Source organism: Phodopus roborovskii, unplaced genomic scaffold (assembly GCF_943737965.1).
Source record: "Phodopus roborovskii unplaced genomic scaffold, PHOROB, whole genome shotgun sequence".
Lineage (NCBI taxonomy): Eukaryota > Metazoa > Chordata > Mammalia > Rodentia > Cricetidae > Phodopus > Phodopus roborovskii.
In genome coordinates, this window is record NW_026126558.1 from 23,011,412 (window position 1) to 23,034,776 (window position 23,365).

The window sequence follows — 23,365 nt, forward strand, 5'->3', positions numbered from 1 at the left end:
GAAGCCCTGGCTGTTCTGGAACACTGTGTAGACCAGGCTGGCTTGGAACTCACAGAGATCCACCTGCCTCTGCCTCCTGAGTGTTGGGATTAAAGGTGTGTGCTCCCACTGCTTGGCCTGTATGTCCTAGCTAGTGACCTTAATTAAGTATGTTGCTATATCTCACTTCCTTTGCTCATAAAAAAGTGAGATTAGTATTACCCAAACACATCTGAACTTATTTGGGAAACTCAGTTCTGCAGGATCCCTCAGATCTCCCCTAGTGGAGCAGCAAGACCCCAAACCATAGTCCTTTAGTACCACTTAAAATTGCACAACTGTGGACAATCATGTGGACAAGCAACCATCGTGGAGGACAGGTGTCACCTGATGTATATGTGCCTTTGTGACTATCATGGACTGGGTCTGGTAGCACAGTTCTGTAAACCTAGGTGGTTAGGAGACTGAGGCAGGATTGTAAGTTTAAAGCCATCCTGGGTAACTTGTCAAAATCCTCTCAAAATTGAATGCAGAAGGGGGCTGAGCCAGGCATGGTGGCACAAACTTTAAATCCCAGCACTTAGGAGGCAGAGGTCAGCAGATTTATGTGAGTTCGAGGCCAGCCTAGTCTTCAAACAAAATAAAGAAATTAAAGCATATACCTCAGTGGGTGGCAGAGTATGTGTGAGTTTCAGGTTCAATCTCCAATATTGTTTTTGTTGGAGACAGGGTTCACTGTGTAGCCCTGGCTGCCCTGGAACTTGTTTTGTAGACCAGGCTGGCCTTGAACTCACTGACATTGGACTGCCTCTGTCTTCCGAATTGCTGGGGTTAAAGGTGAACACCACCACCTTCTGTCTTGTTGTTTTTAAAAGACATATTGGAGAGCAACAAGATATGGTGTAACAGCTTTTATTGCTCATTGGGTTAAAGTAATACTTTTCTCTCAGGATCAGTCACTATCTCAAATACTGTTCTTAAAGAATGTATTCATTTATTTACTTATTTTTTGGATGGTTCTCTGTATCCTAGGCTGACCTGAAACCAGGCTGGTCTGGTAGTGATCTTCCTCCCTTTGTTTCCTGAGCCCTGGGATTACTAGCATAAACCATTATGCCTGGCTTTTTTAAAAATTTGATTTTTGAGATAAGGTCATACTATGTAATTCAGAATGTTCTTAAACTTGGGAACCTGCCTAAGTTTCCTGAGTCATGGAATTATAGCCATTCACTAAATGCCTGGTCAAAATTCTGTATTGATTTTTTAAACATGGAGTCTCTGTGTAGCCCTGGCTGGCCTGGAACACTCTGTAGATCAGGCTGGCCTTGAACTGATAGAAAACCATCTGCCTCTGCTTCCTGATAAAATTCTGTTCTTGATTATACTGTAACTACCATGAAAGGGAAAAGTAATTAGGACACCATGTAGTACTCTAGAAATCAGGAAAAACTGCCAAACAGAAAAGTTGTTAGGTGATAGCTGTTACCTTTGGACATAAAAACTAGATTTCAACCAAAATGAAAACCAAGCACAGCCAGGAGAGATGCAACCAAAACAGATGCTTTATTTACTTTACATTTCTAACTGCTTTTCTTATTTTATCATTTTATGAGCATGAGTGTTTCCTCTGGAGGCTAGAAGACAACATTGGATACCACGTGGATGCTGGGAATCTCACACAGATCTTACGAAATTGTAGTCAGTGTTCCTAACTACTGGGTCATTTCTCTAGACCTTAGTATTTTATTATCTATTTGTTATGTATTTTTTTTTAAGACAAGGTTTCTCAGTTAATAGCCCCAGCTGTCCTGCAACTCACTCTGTAGACTAGGCTGGCCTTGAACTCACTGAGATCCTCCTGCCTCTGTCTCCCGAGTGCTGGGGCTAAAGGTGTGTGCTACTACCACCTGGCTGAAAACTCAGTTATTTAACTTATTTAACTGACTAAAGGCAATTGATTTTCTTTTCCTTCCTTCCTTCCTTCCTTCCTTCCTTTCTTTCTTTCTTTCTTTCTTTCTTTCTTTCTTTCTTTCTTTCCCAAGACGGGTTTTCTCTGTGGTTTTGGAGGCTGTCCTGGAACTAGCTCTTGTAGACTAGGCTGGTCTCGAACTCACAGAGATTCACCTGCCTCTGCCTCCGAATAAAAGAATACACATTTCCTGAGGGAATATAAAACTCAAAGGTCTCTTTTATCAGGTTCTGCCTACATTCTACAGTGCTAACCTCTGGTCTGTACATCATGTTGTCCCTCTCTAAGGTCTGGAGGAGAAGACACACACTGCATCTCTATAAGGGAAACTGTGTCACTTCCTACAGCCAGAAGAAGAGATAAGTGAATGAGTAGTTCACATTGTCAACAAACCAGCTCATAGAAATTACATTGTGCTTCCCCCCTTCCTGTGGAATGAAGATTCTGAGTCTGTTTCACATTATTTGTGTTGCTGGGGGATCCAGAACCTGGTACATTTTGGCTATAGCCCCATCCCTATTACATATTTTTTCTTAGATAATAAATTTCCTAGATTATGTTTTTTTTTCAGCCTGCTCCCTGTTTATTGTAGACTAATTTTTTTTAAAGCTCTAGACCAAATCATAGCATTGGCATTTTCTGTGATTGGGAACTTCTGTAGGCTTTCAAAAATTATTATTATTATTAGATCTCTCCATACAGTTCTGGCTGTCCTGGAACTAACAGCGATCATCTAGTTTCTGCCTCACCAGTGCTTGGATTAAGGTGAGCCATATATATATATATATATAGTATTTTATATACATTGGTGTTTTGCCTGCATGTAGGTCTGTGTGAGTGTATTAAAGCCCCTAGAACTGGAGTTACAGACAGTTGTGAGCTGCTGGGAATTGAACCCCGGTGCTCTGGAAGAGTAGCTAGTGCTCTTAACCTCTGAGCCCTCTCTCCAGCCCCTGTAACCTTTTTCTATCAAGGCAGCAGACCCTGAAAGATTAGAGTTGAAATGAAGTCGCCTCCCTCTCCCTTCCCCCAATACTGGGAATGAGCACAAGGCTGTTCCAGCATTCATTAGATCCCAAATTCTTCTTATGTACAAGAGCTGTGGTGAGGGCTTCACATATGATAAGACACTATGCTTTTCAATCTCTTTGTTTTTCGAAACAAAGTTTCTCTGTGTAGTAGTCCTGGCTGTCCTGGAACTCGCTTGTAGACCAGGCTGACCTCGAACTTACTGAAATCTACCTGCCTTTACCTTCCAAGTGCTGTGATTAAAGGCTTGTACCACCACCGCCCGGAGCTTTTCAATCTTTGACTAAGATCATCTATGTAATGACAAAGTACGCCTGCACTTTTGGCAGCACATAACGCTCTTATTAAACTGTTTCTGTATCACTGATTCTGTGGCACCGGAGCCCTAGCCCAGAGAACAGAGATTAACAGATAGTGCCGCGGTGCGGATCAGTCTCATTTCGCACTGTGGAAGTTCTCAAGTCCTCCCCTCCCTCAGCTCCGTCAGGTGCTACCTTGACTTGGAGAAACTGTGGCAATGCGTCTCCTGGCAATGCGTCCCGGGGTTGGCCATGATTTAGGAGTCGCTGTAGTGTACAGTCCGTTGCCATGGAGACAGGCACCCAGCGGGCTCCGCGGTAAGGGCGGGGTCACGACCGCGAACCGCCTTCAGCCCGCCCACGAGCACTCTGGAGAAAGGTCAAGTAGTAAAGGAAAGGCTTGGACTCGGGGACAGGGTGTTCTGAGAACCAGTCAGTGCACCAAGTTTGATATCAGCTACAGAGCTGAGGCAGGAGAATAAACTGAGACTGTGGACAAGGGAGGTGAGCTTCGAGCCTGGCCACTTGGCTGGCTGGGAATAGTAGTTTCCATTGTCTCATAGTCTCCGTTGTACGGACTTGTGATTAAGCAGGTGTGTACTACACCTCCCGAAGTTCTCCAGGAGCCCGCGTTGGCCGGCCTCTAGAACGCTCTGTCTTGTGGGATATGTAGTTTAATAGCTGGCGAAGCGTAGTAGTGTCCAAAGAAAGCTTCCCGGACTTGGACTCAGTTTCCCTACGGCCCCGGGATATTCACAGGCCATTGGCTGAGCAAGGCAGATCTGGTTGCACTCCTCCCCGCCCCCAGTGACACAATAGCAGCTCCCTCCAAGATGGCGGCGGCGACGGCAGACCCGGGAGCTGGGAACCCGCAGCCTGGGGACTCCTCCGGTGGGGATGCCGGGGGCGGGCTACCGTCACCCGGGGAGCAGGAACTGAGCCAGCGCCTGCAGCGCTTGTACCCTGCAGTTAATCAGCAAGAAACACCGCTGCCGCGATCTTGGAGCCCCAAGGACAAGTACAACTACATCGGCCTCTCCCAGGGAAACCTCCGTGTCCACTACAAAGGTATCAGCGGATCTGGCCGCTGGGAGACAGGTCTAGAGTGCCTGCGGGAGGTTGTGCCCATCATGTCCCTTTCTTTGCCTGGGTTCTCTGAGTTAGGCCTTAGACCAGCGGAATGTTCAGAGTAGTGGGGTTGGCCAGGCCGGGCTTTACCTGCTTCCTTTGCTCTGTCCTGAAACAGCCGACTTTAAGAGAACTACAGTAAATGTCAAAAACCAGTGTTGGACAATATTTTCTTCCACTTTCGGGTCTCCCTTCTTGTCCTGAACTGGCTCCAACCTCAGCTAGGCCCTTTATTATGGCTTAGTTTCAGTAATGTTTGCAAAAAGAGGTGATAACATTTTCACAGGCCGTGCATGGGCTGACTGGCCTGGGGGTTGTGTGCTAAAGTTGTTGGTAGTGGTGGCTTCCATTTCTGCCACTTCCTTCCTCTGGGCTCCAGGCCGGACCTTTTGGATTCTAAAAAACCAAACAACAATATTCTGTGTGTCACATGCACCTTTATTGCCTATGTATACCCTTGTTTTGTAATGGAGGACAGTATGTTGATCAAGACTTTTGGTTGGTCTGGGATCTAAAGTTGGGAGGCTTGTGTGTTAATCAATTCCTTGGACAGTACAAGAACTTCCTCTGGCAAAGGAGAGTTGAAGTTATCATGGCATAGAGAAAAAGGAGGCTTCTGTTTGTGTTTTCTGGTATTGTGATGTTACTTTTTTGCCTTTTTACATTAGGTCATGGCAAAAATCACAAAGATGCAGCCTCTGTGCGTGCCACCCACCCCATCCCTGCTGCCTGTGGTATTTACTATTTTGAAGTGAAGATTGTCAGTAAAGGAAGAGATGGGTAAGGCCTCCTTTACTACCCCCTTTCCCCCTCAACACAGAATTGGTGTTCCCTCTTGTCAGTGTTTGAAGTTCCTGACTGGTATTAGTGATTTGCTGATCCACTTGGATCTGTGCTACCTCTCTCCTGACTATGAACATAGTCTCGTTGGTCTAAACAGTGGGTCTTGATAGCAGTACACACACTGTAAGCAGAGCTGAGGACATGAAAAAAAAGTATTGTAATTAGGTAGTAAACAGATCAGTGATATAAGTAACAACTTTACATTAACAATTCAGAGGCCAAATGGGGTTTCCCCTGCTAGCATGTGGTGTTTGTGACTTCCCTCCTTTCGAAGTTGAGGTTCCTTTTTATGGCATTTAGTCATGTAGAGGCGTCAGTAAACTTCAAAGGGATAGTAGAGTCTGTGTAGCATTCATCAAAGCTGGGGTGGCCACTGTCATCTGGATAAACAGTGTACACATGGTCAGGGTCAGGTGACCTTGATGCTCATAAACTTGTTTTTCAGTTCAGAGATTTGAACACCAGTTGGACCAGCTTTAGGAAGGTCTTATTAAAGTCAGCATTAGGGAGACTCCCTGTTTTAGGATGGCTTAAGCAGACATAAGGCATCAGAGGGGGCATTTTTCCTAGTCGTCTTCCTTATTCTCCCAATCCCCGCCTCCCCCCAACCCCCAGTAACTGTAACAAGACAGGTGTTCAAGCTATGAGATAATGTGACTATAACTATCTTGGGACAAACTTCTTCATCAGATCGTAGGTTTGTTATTGGAAATTTGCAAATCCTGCCATTGATGTTCATGTGGATCTGAGTATGTGTTTTTTAGCATTTAGGATAATTTTTCTCTCTTAACTGTTTCAGTTGTGTTGTATGCACAATGCTAGGTTTAGTCAGGGGGTGGTGGCCCATACCTTTAATCTCGGAGGCAGAAGCAGGCAGGTCTCTGTGAGTTTGAGGCCAGCTTGGTCTACAGAGTGAGTCCCAGTCCTGCCAGGACTATGTAGTGGACCCTGTCTTTATTTTTTATTTTTTTTAAGATTTATTTATTTATTATGTATAAGCAGAAGAGAGCACAAAGATCTTATTACTGATGGTTGTGAGCCACCATGTGAGTGCTAGGAATTGAACTCAGGATCTCTGGAAGAACATTCAGTGCGCTTAACCTCTGAGGCATCCCTCCAGCCCCCAGACCCTGTCTTAAAACAAAAAAAAAAAAAAAAGAAGTTTAGTCTAGGCAGGACTGTTAGAATCAGAACCTCCTTGCTTTCTTAGTAACTATGTGACTTCCCAGCTAAGGAGGATCCTGTGGGCTTGGGTAGATTTTGAGGCCTGTCTCTTCATCCTCTGTCTGGGGAGTTTAGTCAGCATCTAAACTGTCTTTAACTTAACCTTAAAATTCAGTGTCTTCATGGGAAGTTGTTTCTTTTTTTCATTTTTTGTTTTTGTTTGTTTGTTTTTCAAGACAGGGTTTCTTTGTAGCTTTGGAGTTTGTCTTGGAATCCCCTCTGTAGACCAGGCTGGCCTCAAACTTACAGAGATTCACCTGCCTCTGTCAAGTGCTGGAATTAAAGTCATGCACCACCATCATCCAGCAAGTTGTTACATCTTTAACTTCCATTTCCATCTGCTTCATTTGCAGATAAGGAAACATACTTTTATTGGAAGACTTAAAACTTTTTAATATTTCTTCCCACCATCTGCTAAAATATATCTAATGTGTTTAAACCAGTGTCAATGAGAATGACCTCTTAAAACAAACACCTCAAAAACAGTTACAGTGTTGACTAAGATTCGGGTGTTGGTCTCTGATATTGCCAAGGAGACTAAGGAGGGTATTTCTTAAACTTGTAGGGAGGAAAATGTATCTCTTCTCTATAGCCCTTTTTCATAGATAAGGGCTAAGCAAGTAAAAAACAAGAACAACTTTTTCAGAAGGGGTGTGTTTAAACTTAGAGATCTGGATTCCTTCAGTTGGCTTTTTAGATGTCTGTGGCGCTTGAGAAGAAAGCTCTGTGTTAGACTGTAAGACTGTGGTGTTGTCTACAGGTCTAAAAAACGTCTACAGCCAGGTGTGGTTTGCATGCCTTTAGTCATAGGACTCTGGGGGATGAGGCAGGTGGATCTCTCTAACTTTAAAGCCAGAGTGGTCTACATGGTAAGTCCTACACCAACCAGGGCTACATAATGAGATCTTGTCTCATCAAAATGAAGAGTATCTTTCTTTGGCTTCTTTCCCCAGCATTTTTTTCCCTCTTTAAATAACAAAGTTTCATGTATCCCAGGTTGGCTTATAACTTCTTTGAGTGGCCACAGGATGATCTTGAACTCATGATCCTTAAGCCTTTACCTCCCCAATGCTAGTATCACAGATACATGCTACCTACCCACCACACCTGGTTTCTGTAGTGCTGGGAATTGAGCCCAGGGCTCACACTAGGAGGCACTCTGCCAACTGAGGCACGTTCCTGTGCCCTATTCTCTGTGTTTTTACATATGGTGAATACAGTTGTTGAGTTGGTCTGAAAGCCTCAATTTTATAAAGATCATGCATGTCTGTAGTGGCTTGCTTCAGTTGACAGACAGCTAAAGCAGTAAGATGGTGAGCGAGTATATGACTGGCTCCCCACAGCCACTTTCCGGAACCCCTGAAAGGCTTCTTATGGCTGAGATGTAGTCAGTTATTGGCATGAGCCATACAGTATAGTTCAGGGCTGGTTTTTGAGGAACCAACAGAAGTTGTAGGACTCTTCCTCATCAGTGTGGAGATATATTTCTGACCCAGGTCTTGTTGATGGCCCAAGCATTAACTGTAGCTATTGATTTTGTAGTTTTCCTGTGTTGTCTCATCTCTAGAAAATGACTGGAGCAAATGATGATAGACTTGTTTTGTGGGTGAGTCCCTGAGATGTTTGGTGGCTTGCCCTGGCTGCAGGGCTTAAGATGTGCAATAGAATAGCCTAACCTGTCAGGTGTCCTTGCCTGATCCCAGACACGTGTCTGAGCTGCTGCTGACGTTTCCCATTATGACTGCTATTACATTCCTTCTCTGGGCTAGTGTGAAGGAACATCCTGTTGGATCCTTACAGGATCACAATGTCAAGGGATAGGGCTGACAAGTTCATTGCTAACTGAAGCTAAAGAAGCAGGGCATGCTGTGTGCTGGCCTTGACTGACTTATTTTTCCATTAACTCTAATCCCATTTTTCTGTAGTGTTATGTGTTCCTAAGGTATTTATGAATCCATTTGTTGTTGTTGTTGTCATGGTTCATCAGAAGTGCCTTCCTTTGCATAATGTTTTGTAGAAAACACTAAGCTAGTCTGATTTAGTTGTATAGAAAAAATTTTAAGTGATTTTTAGTTACATGCATATGTGTGTGCGTGTGTTTTAGTATGTGCATGTGAGCACAGTATTTGAGGTAGCCAGAATATGACAGATCCCCTGGACCTGTAATTACAGGTAGCTGTAACCTGCTTGACATAGATGCTGGGAATTGAACTCTGGTGGTCCTCTGGAAGAGCTTCCATGCTTTTTATTGGCTGAGCTCTTTCTCTAGCCCCTCACAGAAGGGTTTTGTTTCTTTGCTTTGGATGGCGACTCTTTTGAGACAGTTTTGCTTTGTACCTCAGTCTCAAACAAGTATCTGTCTTGCTCTTGCTGCCTAAAACTCCCAAGTACCACAGAAACGTTTTTATTTCAAGGATTTATACTTTCATTCTTTCTCTCTCTTTTTCTCCTCCCCTCCCCTCCCCTCCCGTCCTCTCCTTTCCTTTTCATCCTGATGCGCCATATAAAAGAGAGCAGAAGCAAAGAGAGCAGTAGATCAGCCTTGTCCTCAGGGAGCCTGTGGCCTACTCAGTAGAGTGGGACTGAGAAGAGCCCTTCTTCATAAGAGGAGGCAAATTGACGGGTGGGTGGTGGCCCAGGCCATAATCCCAGCACTTGGGAGGCAGAGACAGGAGGATCTCAGTGAGTTCAAGGCCAGCCTGGTCTACAGAGTGAGTTCCAGGACTGCTAGGGCTGTTACACAGAGAAACCCTGGAGAGGGGGGCGGGGAGGGCAAAGCATGGGCACTGTAGTGAGGAATGAGTAGGTGTTCCCAGGAAGCACTACCCATGGACCTACAAGTCTTTTGGGTAATTAGCTCCATGCCAAGGTGCGAGGCTTTTTGGATTCTTCCCAGTTAGGAGGGAGGACTCTGTAGAAGGAGCTAAGAGTTTGGCATAGACTGATTGGCTTCTGCTGGATTTTGCCAAGTCATTAGAGCTGTGAACCTTGGGAGCATGTCTGATAGGGTGAGGAGATATCTCAAGCCCTGTCAGGGTGCCCCTAGGAGATAAGGGGCCTCTGGGTTGATCTTTCCAGAAAGTTAAGTAGGCAGACTTTATGGACCTGTGGGTGTCCCCAGCTTTTAGTGATGACACATGGAGGGTGTGGCTGTCCTGGTTAACAGATGCTTCAGTGTGACCCTCAAAATAGACTGTAACATCATCCTAGTGGTGGAGGCCTCGTGACATGTGATGGGTGGCTCTACCCAAGAACAGCAAACTTAGGCTAGAGCACTAGGTAGTATCGGGAGAGGTGGAGTTCTTTTCAGCTATGGTCCTGAATAAGGGATCTTTGGTTATAGTCAACTAACTCTTACTTGCTTGGTGAAATAGTAGTACACCTATCCATTCATGCCACACACCAGGATGAACATTGATTGTTTTATCCTAGGTGTGAGCTCCAGGAACACAGACATGAGGCCTATGTAGAGACAAGAGAGATACATTGTTAGAGAGATAAATTGTTAGCCTATGATAAGTACTCTGTCTGGGTTGGCCCAGAAGTTAGATTTCCTTCTGCACTTCTGAATTTAGAGGACTTGACTCTTCATAGAAAAGGTGGTGATGAAAAGTGGAAAGGGCTGCTGGAATGCTCGAGATGGACAAAGTGAGAAGCAGTGCTCCAAGCAGAAGACATAAGATGTGTAGGCTGGCTAGGATATGGTGACTTGTGCTCGTAATCCTAACACTCACGTGACAGAGGCAGGAAGATTGAAAATTTGAACCCAGCTTGGCATCAAGCCTAACCTGGGGCTACACAGGGAGATCATGTTTGTTTAGGAAAAGAAATTGGGGGCCAGATGGAAAACCCCTTGTGTATTGTGACCAAAGATTTTGGACTTTGTTTTGAGGTCAGTCTTGTGTACAGACTCTGGCTAGGGCAGAACACACTGCTGGTCTAGTCTACCAGACCTCTGCTCAGAGTCTTGTTCCTCACCTGGAGCATGATTTTCTCATAGTATGGTCCTTTCAGAGGGAGAGTGACTCTCTGCTGATGTTGTATTTATCTGATGGTTTGGTTTTGCCAGCTCCTCTTTCACACATCCTGTGTTTGTGCCCCAGCATTTCCCTCTCATGAGTTAGAATCACCCAAAATGATTTTCCAGGGAGTCTGAGAGTCATCCTGTTGTAAAGATCTTACTTGTCATCTTTTTGTTTCAAAAACTACCAAGTCTAGAGATGGCCTGCAGCTGGGCCTCTCATTCAGGATACTCTTCCCTCTTCTGGTCTCTGTGCATGGTTCAGTGCCATTGAAGCTCTGTGCTTATCTGTGGACCAGCTAATGCCTTCACCTGTCTGCCTCAAGGAGTAGACACTGTCCTTGCTCACAGTAGGCGCCAGCAGTATTGGAGTCTTGTTCTCCATGACTGCCCCAAGGTTGTAGACTGCTGAGCTTTGGGCTGCATCTTTCTTCAAGTACCAAATACTGCTGTTTCTGCAAATAGGGAATACTTGGGCTGTGGAGCCCTGCATTGTGGGTGAAAACTAGTTTGAGCATCCTGAAGTGTGGTTCTGGCATGGGTTTAAAAAGTCCTGGTAGGGACTTCTTACTCATTTCAAGTTTTCATCTTCAATTATGAGCTCAGAATGGGGAGTGTGGTCATTTTTTTGTTTTTGTTTTTTGAGACAGGGTTTCTCTGTGTAGCCCTGGCTGTGTTGGAACTCACTCCATAGACCAGGCTGGCTTTGAACTCACAGAGATCTGTCTGCCTCTGCTTCTCGAGTGTTGTGATTAAAGGCATAGGCCACCTGCCTTTTTTTTTTTTTTTTTTTTTTGTTATTTTCTTGGGGTTGGTACCCATGTGCCCTGGTACATATGCACATGTCACAGGACAGTCTACAGGAGCTGGTCCCGTTCTTTGCTTCTACCAAGTGGATCTTGGGGTTGAATTCAGGTCTTTAGTTTTGACAGCAAATTCCTTTCCCAAAATATCTTTCTGACTCTGGAGCTGGTGGTTTTTTTTTTTTTTTTTTGTTTTCACTTTGTTTTTCAGAGACAGGATTTCTCTGTGTCCTGGAACTTGCTGTGTAGACCAGGCTGGACTCAGACCCAGAGATCTGCCTGCCTCTGTCTCTCAAATGCTGGGATTAAAGGCATGTGTCACCACTACCATGTGTTGTGGGATATTTGTACACTGTGTGAAGGTGTATTGTTGTGATTGATGTAATAAATAGCTAGGCAGGAGGAAAGGGTGGGACTTCCAGGCAGAGAGGAAGAGGCATGCAGGAGGTGCCATGGAGACTCGGGGAGGTAGACATACAGAATGAAAGAAAGGTAAAAAGCCACATGGTCAAATGTAGATTAATATAAGCAGGTTAATTTAAGTTATAAGAACTAGTTAGAAACAAGCCTAAGGTAAGGTCAAGCTTTCATAATTAATAAGTCTTTATTTATTATTATGTCACTATGAGCTGATGGCCCTAAGAAAGAAAATCCAACTGCAACTTTGCTGCTCTTGAATTTTTTTAAGTTACTGTTTAATTTGTTTTCATGTTTGTTTGTATGTGTATGTTTGTAGGTCAGAGGACAACTTATAAGAATAGGTTCTCTCTCTTTTTTTTTTGAGACAGGGTTGGTTCCTCTGTATTGCTGTGGAGCCTGTCCTGTAACTAGCTCTGTAGATTAGGCTGGCCTTGAATTCACAGAGATCTGCCTGCCTCTGCCTCCTGAGTGCTGGGACTAAAGTCGTGCACCATCAATACCTGGTTTAAGAATAGGTTCTCTTTTATCATGTGAGTCCTGGGGGTGGAACTCCGGTTGGTCGTCAGGCTTTGCAGCAAGCTCCCTTACACACTGAGCCTTCTCACTGGGTGGTGATGGTAGCAGTTTTTTGTTTTTTGTTTTTTTGCTTGTTTTCTCTTTTGGAATTTTGGAGGCAAGGTCTCACTATATGGCCTTGGCTGGCCTAGACCGAGCTATGTAGACCAGGCTGACTTCAAACTCAGAGATCCACCTGCTTCTGCCTCTAGAGAGCTGAAGTTAAAGGCATACAGCACCATGCTTTGGTCCCATGGGTCCTTTATAAGTTAAAGCTTACTTGGTCAAGGGTCAACCTCTAGGGAAATTCCTAGGAGAAATTCCCAGCCTGTCCTCCTCGTGTCCCCATTGCTTCTTAGTTCTCTGGAATGCTTTGTTTATTTCTGTAGATGGGTCGGTACAAAGGAGAGTCCCAGTCAGAGGGAAATCAGGGTTCATCAGGCTGAGCAAAGGCATAAATTTAGCAGATCACTGGAAAAGAGTAGAGTCCTGGAAGAGAAGTCTGTGTGTGATCAGGGATCAAGTTGGAAACCTGAGTAAAGAGATAGCATTCTCTCAGTACAAGAATGTCTCTCTGCCCCTCAGAATCCATATAAATTGTCTTCATACCACCAAGATTACCAGTGTTTTGGTTGTGACCAAAATATGAAGACATGGCTGACTTACAAGAAGGACTGGAGGGCTTGGTGATAAAGCAGTGTCTAGCCCTTCTATCACCAAGATGTTAAAACAAGATGCCCTGGTCTGTAGGAATTTGGGAGGGAGCCAAGAAAGTTCTTTCCTGCCTCTCTTCTTAGAATGTGTCTTGAGATTTCAGGAAACTTTAGTTTGGGTCAGTGTGCTGGCTAGTTTTATATCAACTTGATACAAGTTATAGTCATCAGAGAGGAGGGAACCTCAATTGAGAAAAATACCTCCATAGGATCAGGCTGTAGGCAAATCTGTAGGGCATTTTCTTAAATAGTAATTGATGGGGCAGAGTCCAGTCCATTGTGGGCGGGGCCATCCCTGGGCAGGTGGTCCTGGGTTCTATAAGAAAGCAGGCAGAGTAAGCCATGGGAAGAAGCAAGCCAGTAAGCAGCACTCCTCCATGGCCTCTGCATCAGTTCCTGTCTCCAGGTTTCTCCTTTGAGTTCTGTCCTGACTTTCTTCAGTGGTAAACAGTAATTTGGAAGTGTAAGCCAAATTAAAACTTTCCTCCCCAAGTTGCTTTGGTCATGGTGTTTCATCACAGCAATGATAATCCTGAGTAGGACAGTCAGAAATGACAAATGTCAGGGCTCAAATACATCCTTACACCCTCAGCTTCCAGGACAAACACTGATAACAGCATTCATTCTAGTGCAGACAGAGCCCTAGAATTTTTCTCAATTCACAGTATACCAGGGAGTTGAAATTTTTGGCCACAGTTTCAGTGTGAGATGAATCCATCAGCTTCAGGGGAGAGGTGATTGGAAGATGAGAAGTGGCAGAAAAAGGGTGGTTGTGTCCAGATGGTCTGAGGGCTCAGCTTTTCTCTTCTATAGGACAGGGCCAAGGTGGAGTTGCGCCAAGAAGCAGAGGGGGCAGCTTGATGAAAAGTATTGGTTACATGCCAGTAACAAAGTCATATCCCACTTAGAAAGTTGAGAGTCTAAAGTTGGCATGTACCATTTTTATACACTATTCTGTGTCATTAGGACTGTGGTGCTAGCTGCTTATCAGTGGTTATATTTACTCTTTTTTTTAGACAAGGCTTCTCTGTAGCCCTGGCTGTCCTGGAACCTACTTTGTAGACTGGGCTGGCCTTGAACTTAGTGATTCACCTGCCTCTGCCTCCTGAGTACTGGGATTAAAGGTGTGCACCCCAAATTCTCTGCAAGATTTATTTTTAAGACTGTCAGTCATTTGGAGAAGGAGCCCATACCTGAGTAACCTAGGATCATCTGTACTCCGAGACACCTTTTCTCTATGGGAGCACATTTTGACTGAGGAGGCCTTTTTGCCTTTTGGATTGTTTTTTTCCCTGAATAGCTCTCTGTCTGTCATGCCCCTCCTCTGAGTGAGTTGCATGGCTTCCTGGCAATGGGCTGTGGTTGCTGGAGGAAAAAAATGCACATAGAAGTTGGTGCTGTGATGGATGGCCTGTGGTTTTAAGTGGGCTCTTCGTACTATGAAATAAAATCCTCAGTGCCAATTATTAGCTCTCATTTTAAACCTAAATGTCAGTTGGTGTTTTGACTGAATGGTCTTCCAGGGACCATTTTGTAGCCACTGTCCTGAGTGTTTTCTGTTATTGAAGCTGTTGTTTTTTTTTTTTTTTTTTTTAATTTGGGACAAGTTCTAATAGGAACAAGATTGCTAGCCTGATGAGCTATGGCTGAAGTGTTAGACATTAAGATGAAACTGATAGGTGAAATCCCTGGAGCTCCTTGGAGAGCTTGGACTTCATTCGTTCGTTTGTTTTTCAAGACAGGGTTTCTCTATGTTTTGTGTAGCCCAGACATTTACTCTGTAGAACTCACTCTGTAGAATAGGCTGACCTTTAATTCAGAGATCCACCTACCTCTGCCTCCCTAGTACTGGGATTAAAGTCATGCTCCTTGAAGCCTGGCTTTTTTTTTTTTTTAATCAGAGAAGGTAGGCTCATCATTTCCCATAGCTGCCCAGATTCATCTCATCACTGAGGCTCAGGTGTTTTGTTCCTTCTTTATATCACTTCCTACCATAGCTTTCCTATTAATAGAACTTCTAAAGTTTGAAGTCTTGAAGTCCTGTAGCTGAATGTATTGGTTTCTATACCTTATACAGTCATTATTTAAAGTGCCAGTAAGATCTACTTTCCTACCAGGCAGTGGTGGTTCATGCCTTTAGTCCCAGTACTTGCTAGGCAGAGGCAAGCAGATCTCTGAATTCAAGGTCAGCCTGGTCTACAGAGTGAGTCACATAGAGAAACCCTGTCTCCAAAAACCAAAACCAAACCAAAACAACAGCAACAACACCACCTTCCCTCTAAGAGGAAATTGAGAGACAGTGAACAGAGCTGGGTCTATGTTTTTCATTATTCTCATTTGCTCTGTGTGAGCAGAAAGGGGCTTCTTATTTCTGGCCCCAACACCAGGCCAGAGTACAGGCTGCTGTGAGGCTTTTTATTGAACTCTGTGCCAGGGCCTTACTTGTCTTATCTGGAAAAGCCAGCTGAAGCTCATGCTGTCTGGCTTAACTATAAGGGTGTGACTCTGTGCATTAAAGACCTTCAACATAAAATTATTGCTTATCCACTTTATTTTTTAGCATCTTTCTCTCTCTGTCCTTTGACAAGTTTTCTCTGTGTAGCCCTGGTTATCTATTTTAGACCTTTTTCTAGATCAGGAGGGCCTCAAATTCAGAGATCCCCCCTGACTGCATCCTGAATCCTGGGACTAAACGCACGCACCAGCAAGCCTGGCTAATTTTTTTCTTTATTTCAAGACAGAGTCTCACTATGTAGCTCTGGTTGTCCTGGAACTTGCTCTATAGACTATGCTGACCTTGAACTCACAGATCCTCCTATCTCTGCCTTCTGAGTGTTGGAATTAAAGGCGTGTGCCACTATGCCTGTCTTGTTTAAATGTGTAATTTGGTGGTATTACTTAGGGTCACAATGTTGGATAGCCATTGCTACTGTCTATTTCTAAGACTTCTATTATCCCATTAAATAATAATTATTTCCAATCTGAGTGTGGCAGAAGCAAATTTGAGTTCTGGGCCAGCCAGGACTACGAAGTGAGACCCTTTCTCAAACTAACAAAACCCAACAATACTCTCTTCTTCCCAGCCTCTGTTTGTGTAAAAATGGTTTTCAGGTGTATGTTGTGGCATGTATCTGAGTTTCATTCCTTTTTATGATTGAGTGATTTCCCACAGTGTAGTTATCTAGTTAGATAGCTAGGCATAAATATACATCTTGTTCATGTGTTGATGGACACACGTGTTTGGTTTCATACATAGTGATGTTGAGCACTTTTTCACGCACTTATTTCATGCACTTCCTTTCTTCCTTCCTTCCCTACTCTCCTCCAGATATATATATATCTCCTAGGCTCACTGTGTATCCAAGGATGATGATCTTGAACTTCTGTTCTTGCCTCCACTTTCTGGGTGCTGGGATTTTAGGCTGTGCTGCCCTGCTCAATTAATGCTATTCTGGAGCCCAAACCCAATTATTCATGTATATTAGGCAGCCAATCTACCAACTTAGCTACATCCTCAGCACCAGCTTTTTTATAAATCTTTCACCAATTGTCTATAGGACTGGTGAGATGGCTCAGTGGGTAAAAGTACTTGTTGTATGAGCCTGAAAACCTGAGTTTGACCCCAAAACCCATGGTAGAAGGAGAGAAACAACGCTTTGGAATTGTCCTCCAAAAGGCCATGAGTGCCATGGCCCACATGCACTTGGATTCATGCATACAGTGATAATACATAAGATAAAATTACACAAAAAGGAACATCTATATGGCCCTTTACCTATTTTGTAATTGGTTTGTCTTTTTTGTTTGAGTTGCAGGGATTACATATATTTTTCAAGACAGGGTTTCTCAGTGTAGTGCTGGCTATCCTGAAACTTTCTCTGAGGCTGGCCTCAGACTCACAGATCCATCTACCTCTGCCTCCCAAGTGCTGGGAATAAAGGCATGCATCACCCCTGCCCAGTGAAACATTTGTGATAGTACACACACAGTCATTGCTGACATTATTCTGCTAAGAATTAAATTTGCTAAGGTCAGAGCTGGGAAGGAGCTGAGAAGCCCTTTAGTTAACTTCTCCTTTTCTGATAGGGAACCTGAGATGTGGGTTGAAACTGAAGATCTGTGATCCAGAATTAGGGTGAAGTATATGAGACCAGCCTTTCAGAGTGGGGTGTGGGGGTGGGTATTATGTCTAAAGGCCTACTAAGAAGTATTCCAGTCACTTTGCTTTTATTTTCAGCTAACCCAGACTGAATATGAGTTTGAAGGATAACTAATATGGAAACAGAGGGGAAGAGTCCAAATTGACAAATGTGACCAGTTTCAGCACATTGTTTCTTCTGTGGCAGAGAGGGCATGGATGAGTGTAGGCAGCCTGGACCTCAGAAGCTGCCACTCTTTTCTGAAGGTAGTCTTTTCCTGAGCCTTGTTTGACCCCCTTTGTCTATGGGGCAAGGGTGGGAGCTTCTGGGTGGATATAATTTGGGTGTGGTTAGCTAAGGGCCTTTCTTGCCCACCTATCAAAGCTGTGGCTGCCCCTTCTCCAAGGCAATGGCTGGTGTCCACCTGGCTTGGTCCTGCAGTGCAAAGCCACAATGGGGGCAGAATGTCTCTTGTAGCTTCACCTTGCATTGTGATTTTGGCAGTGAGTGGCAGAAATTGAGAAGTTAAAACCAGCTCATGACCCAGCTATGTCAGGAACTTGTTTATTGCCCCTCCGTACTTCCTGGCTGTCTCACATCTTTGTTAAATGTTATTTCCTTTCTGTTTTGCTGTCATATAGAAAAAACAAACAAACAAACAAATCAAATAGGTTTATCTTGCAGTTACTTGTGGGGTAAATTATTCTCTCTCATATCTTCTGATTCCTAAAGAGAGCTCAACAAACAAGTGAGGTATTGGACAGCCAAACTGTTGGATCTGTTTTGTCACCTGTTAGGGGGTTGGAGGTTTTGCTGTCTCCCTTCCTTCCAGCCTCTTTTAAATCAGCCTGTATCTGGTAGTGTTCTTAGCATAGCCTGGCCTATTATCAACAAGGAAGCAAATGTTCATGTTCTTTTTCCCTGGTAATCCCAAATAAACTGGCATTTGTTTTGAGATGTCTGAAGTTCAGGTCTTTGAGAATGGCCTGATTTATCTGATTCTCCTGCTGGAAAAATGTACAGTGACCTACTAGACAGAGTGGGTCATGTACACAGTATCCATCTGCTTCCCCTGAGCTCCTAGCCCAGGTGCTTCTTCCTTCATCTGGTTCTGGTGAGTGGCCCCACTGAGGCCTTTCCAGATTCATGGTAACAGCTGATAAAGCAGCCTCTGCAAGGCCAAGAGACATGCCTATGGAGCCTTGGTGACCTTGGGGGTGGAGATGAGATTTGAATCTGAGCATATCCAGTGTATTTGTTGTTTGCAAGTATGTTTCTCATTCAGGTGCTTGTGCTAGAACAGAGTTGGGGGGGGGGTGGCTGTGCATCCTACTTAGCATGTTGGTAGTAGGTCCCAGTTGGTCTTGCTTTGGTGACTGGTTGTTCTGCTCCATGTCTTGGGCTTCTCAAGCCCCTCCCATCCTATGTTCTAAAGAGTGATTGGCTTTTTCCATGTCATTTTGTTCCTATTGCTCTGCTAGGATGACATTGGTAGTGTCTGGGTTTGCTTCTGTCTGTGTCAGCTATCTGATCTGTTGTAGCCCTGCTACATCTCTTCTGTGGCTTCCATTGACCTCCCATGAAGTTCAAACTCCTTGAGTTCCCATGTAGGCTGTGTACACAGTGGGTTTCCTGTCCCGCTTTGCTTCTTTGTTAAGTCTGCCCAGCCTACAACTCAGCCACACTGAACTTCTTTCAGTTCCTCTACCCTGCGTCTGCTTTCTTTCCTTTGTATGCCTTTGCATGTTCTGTTGCTTCTGCATGGCACACACTGTCTTTTGCTTCTCTCACCACCTTTACCGGACCTTCGCTCAGCTTTTACTTCCTCAGGGAATCCCTCCCTTCAAGTCAGTACACTCTGGCTTTGTGGTTCAACCTTGACCTAATGGTGTGGGACTGAGTGTAGGCCCTGCCCTATTCCCCCAGCACTCTGCTGATCTTTGTGGAAGGCATGATTGAGATCTCAGTCTCTCTAGAAGATACTGACCCGTCATTCTTTTACTTCATTGTGGTTATCTAGATATCCCTTCACAAATAAAAACAGAAACTCATTTCTGCATTGAGTGGTTGTGGCACCCTTATCATAATCATAATAGTAACTGTAGGAGGGTTTCTTTCTAGGCTCCCTATTTCGATTCTGTTTTGTTGGTCTTCATGTCCATCTTTTGCTAGTTCTATATTGCTTTTATTAAAAATCATTTTAAAATTTATTTATTTATTTTGGTTTTTTCATAACAGAGCTTCTCTGTGTAGCCCTGGCTGTCCTGGAACTCACAGAAATCTGCCTGTCTGTGCCTCCTGAGAGCTGGGTTTAAAGATGTGTGCCTGGCATTTTGTTTGTTTGTTTGTTTGTTTGTTTTGAAACAAGGTCTCCCTGGCTGTCCTGGAACTCACTCTGTAGACCAGGCTGGCCTCAAACTCAGAGAGATCCACCTACTTCTGCCTCTTCAGTGCTGGGATTAAAGGCATACACCACTATGCCTGGCCTTTATTTTTTTGAGACAGGGTATCTATCACTTTGTAACCCTGACTAGACCATGTTGGCTTTGAACTCACAGAGATTGCCTGCTTCTGCCTCCAGAGTGCTGGGATTAAAGACCTATACTCTTAAACTCCTATATTTAATTTTTGTCTTAACTGCATTGCCTAGAACTTTCAGTGTTCTGTTGAAGGTGGTAATAATGAGAGCATTTTGTCCCCAATATTGGAGGATAAGCTTTGAGTCTTGTTATTCATGACTGTTTTATGTTAATGGTCCTCATTGTGTTATGATTTTTTTCTGTTCTCTATTGAGTATAATTGAGATGTAATTTTTTATTTGTTTTGAGACAAGGTATCTATGTAGTTGTGGAGCTTGCTATGTAGACAAGGCTGACCTTGAACTCCCAGAGCTCCTCCTGCCTCTGCTTCCCAAGTGCTGGAATTAAAGACAATTGCCACCACATCTGGCCCAGATGTAATTTTTAAATATTTAAAAATTTATTTTGTAGCTGGGCATTGGTGGCGCATGCCTTTAATCCCAGCACTCGGGAAGCAAAGGCAGGAGGAGCTCTGTGAGTTTGAGGCCAGCCTGGTCTACAGAGCAAGTTCCAGGACAGGCTCCAAAGCCACAGAGAAACCCTGTCTCAAAAAACCAAAACCAAAACAACACCACAACCAAAACAACAAGAATTATTTTGTTTGAGGCAGGGTCCCTGCTCTAGCACAGGCTGAACTCATATACCTGCCTCAGCCTCCTGATTCTTAGATTATAGGTGTGTGTCACCTTACCTGGCTAATATATAATTTCATTATTTTATATGATTTACCCTTTAAAGTGTGTTGTTGAGGATCTAGGGTTTATTTCAACAGTAGTCCTTGCTTGGGACTTTTCAGCATACTCAAAAGGACCTCAGCTGGAGTCCCAGTATCGCAAAACCAAAAAGTGTGTAACTCAGCACTTTTTAGCATATTTGGAGGGTCCTTATGGCTTTTATGTCCTTGATTATCTCAGACTGGTTGGATGATAGTCTTCAGGTGCCTGAAAACTTACCAGAAGATGGGAGCCTACATCTATTTTGAAGAAAAAGTTTAGACTAGGTCTCTTTATGTATCCTTGGGTGACTTGCTGGGTCACCCAGGCTGGCACTTTTGACATTCTGCCTCCCTCTTCCTTCCAATTGCTGGAGAATTAGTCATGTGTTATCACACCCATCTGTGAAACTTATTCAACACCCTCCCCCCAAGTGCCTGAGGCTTGACATGTTAGACAAGTGCCCTACCACATGTAGCTCAGGGACCTCTGTCTTCCTGTAGCTTTAGCGTACCCTTGTTTTAGAAAAGACTTAGTGTTATCTAGTGTTTGAAGAGTTGGGGCCTATTTCCTTTGGACCCTGACTCAGCTTTGACCTCATTTGAGTCTGCTAGTTGGGTTCCTGTGGAGCTAGCTGCTCCCATGTCATTGACACCTAGAGGTGGCGTAGTGCCCAATGTGAATGGGTGTCAGCTTCCCCTGGCTACTCTACATTTGACTCATCCAATCAGATCATGAAGTCGAGCAGGAGTTTGTGCAGAGGCTTTCAGATTGTTATCTAGGAAATGTCATTCCTCCTAGAGAACATGGCACCTATAGGAATGTGACAGTGGCTACCTGCTGGAGAAAAGAGGCCTCTCTTGTAGGAAGGAACAAAATAGCTTGTATGTATTTTTTTTTTTTTTTTTTTTTTTTTTATAGTACAGGAGATCAAACCTAAGGCTTTGTACGTTAGGCAAGTGCTGTACCACTGAGCTACACCACTGGCCCCCTAAAAGCAACTTGTGTTTTGAGCATAGATGTCTTAGTGGTCCTTCATCCTCATGGAACATTGTAGAACCAGAACCCTAGAACCTCTAGAACCACAACTTTGACTGGTGGCCAAACATAACTCTTCCTGTAGTATCCTTGATTTGCCCTGTTTGCACTAGCTTTATGCTGTCAAGGGTCATTCAGGAAACAAATATGCTCCAAACACAAGCTCTTTCTTACCTTAGTTTCAGGAAACTCTTATGCCAGGAGTGGTACTACATGTGGTGTGGGATACAGGCTCAAGCCCCTTGCAGTAGGACAGGATGAATGGCTGCCTTCCAAGTTAGGGAACCTCCTGGCTGTGTTGTTTTTGTGCATTTTGGGTGGATGACTACAGGCTAGTTAGTTGTTTACTGCTTGGTCAGCAAAGACATCAAGGGAATGGAGACCAGCTCTTGGCATTCTCTACCACATAAAGCCAGGAAGCTGATTATTTAGGTTGCTGTTTTTCTGGGGAAATGTGCAGGTTGTATCTAATGGGAATCCTGCCAGGAGCTCACACAGTGGCTCCTGATGGTCCTAGAAGTTGGCCCTTTCTGGCAGTCAGTATGTGTTTCTTGGAAGGGCTGAACAGTTCTGTTCAGCCTTGGACTGTGTATTGGGCCATGTCTTTGACCTCAAAGGATCTAACTCTGTGTTCCAAATAGGTTTTAAAATAAGGAAGACAAGTTTTTCTTTGTGCTATGGATGCCCCTCTATAAAATTCTGGTCCTTCCCCCACTTCCTTTAAGCACTGTGGACTAAACTAATTAGCTCTATGCGCTAGTCTGTGTCTTTTCTTGATACATGTACAACATGATGGGGTTGCTGGTTTCAAAGGGAGATGGGTGGATCAGAGCCTTGCATTCCTTTGTACTAATCGTTTGCCTATTAGAGATTGCTCCTCCAAAATCCAGTGAGTGGTAGGTACAGAAAACAAGAGAAAGGAAAGAGGGCATTAACTTCATACGAATGCCAGGCAGGGGCAGGGCCAAACTGTGGCTGGCCCTGGGAGTATTAGGAAGCAGGCATATAGTGTGTGGAGTGTACTAGAGGGGGATACTCTGAGGTGAGATATACATGGAAAGGGTGTTTGTAAAGTCATAACACAGTCAGAATGTGAATATAGAGCCACTTGGAAATAGACAAATTATGGCAACTCTATGCAGCTACTTCAATTTGGGGGAGTGGGACAATGACTCAGTGGTAAAAATGCCTTCTGTACAAGCATGAGGAATTGAATTTGAGTCTCTAATAGCCACATAAAAATCTGGACACAGTAGTGCACACCTATACTCTCAGAACTGGGAATCTGGAGACAGGAAGATCCCTGTAGCTTATTGACCAGCCAACATAGCTGAAATAGTGAGCTCCAGGTTCAGTGAAAGACTGTTGTTTGTTTATTTGTTTTGTCAAGACAGCGTTTCTCTGAGTAACTCTAGCTGTTCTGGAACTCACTCTGCAGACCAGGCTGGCTTCAAACTCACAGAGATCTGCCTGCTTCTGTCTCTAGAATGTTGGGAATAAAGGAGTGTGCCACTACCATATGGCCATGTCTGTCTTAAAAAAAAAATGGAGAATGATTAAGGAAGACAGCTGATGGTAAACTCTGGCTTCCACACATACACACATAATGAACACACACACACACATACACCAATAGAGACTTTTTTCATTATGATAAAAATCACAACATAGCTTTTGCCATTTTAACCTTTTAAAATAATACAATTCAATGACATTAAATACACTGACATTGGTAGGCAATTATAAAGTTACACCTCAGCCTCTTTGGATGGTGTTTTAGATGTTTTAAGTATTAGAAACACCTCAGCTGCCAGTTTATTGATACTTTTATGTGCTTAGAATCAGGTGTTTTATATTTGGCTTCAAGTCTTTTACTGTTAAAAGATAATGGCTGATTTTTTTTTTTTTTAAGA

The 23,365-nt window shown here is 43.9% G+C and overlaps 1 protein-coding gene across 1 annotated transcript in view; it reads left to right on the forward strand.

The window, feature by feature from the left end:
• The first annotated feature begins 3,913 nt into the window (after positions 1 to 3,913).
• Positions 3,914 to 23,365, forward strand: part of Ranbp10 (RAN binding protein 10) — a 55,682-nt gene continuing 36,230 nt past the window's right edge. Inside the window, exons 1-2 of the mRNA XM_051201685.1 lie at positions 3,914 to 4,344; positions 5,073 to 5,184. Of these exons, the coding sequence (XP_051057642.1) occupies positions 4,110 to 4,344; positions 5,073 to 5,184 (347 nt within the window). The 5' untranslated portion in view covers positions 3,914 to 4,109. The remainder of the gene's footprint in view (positions 4,345 to 5,072; positions 5,185 to 23,365) is intronic.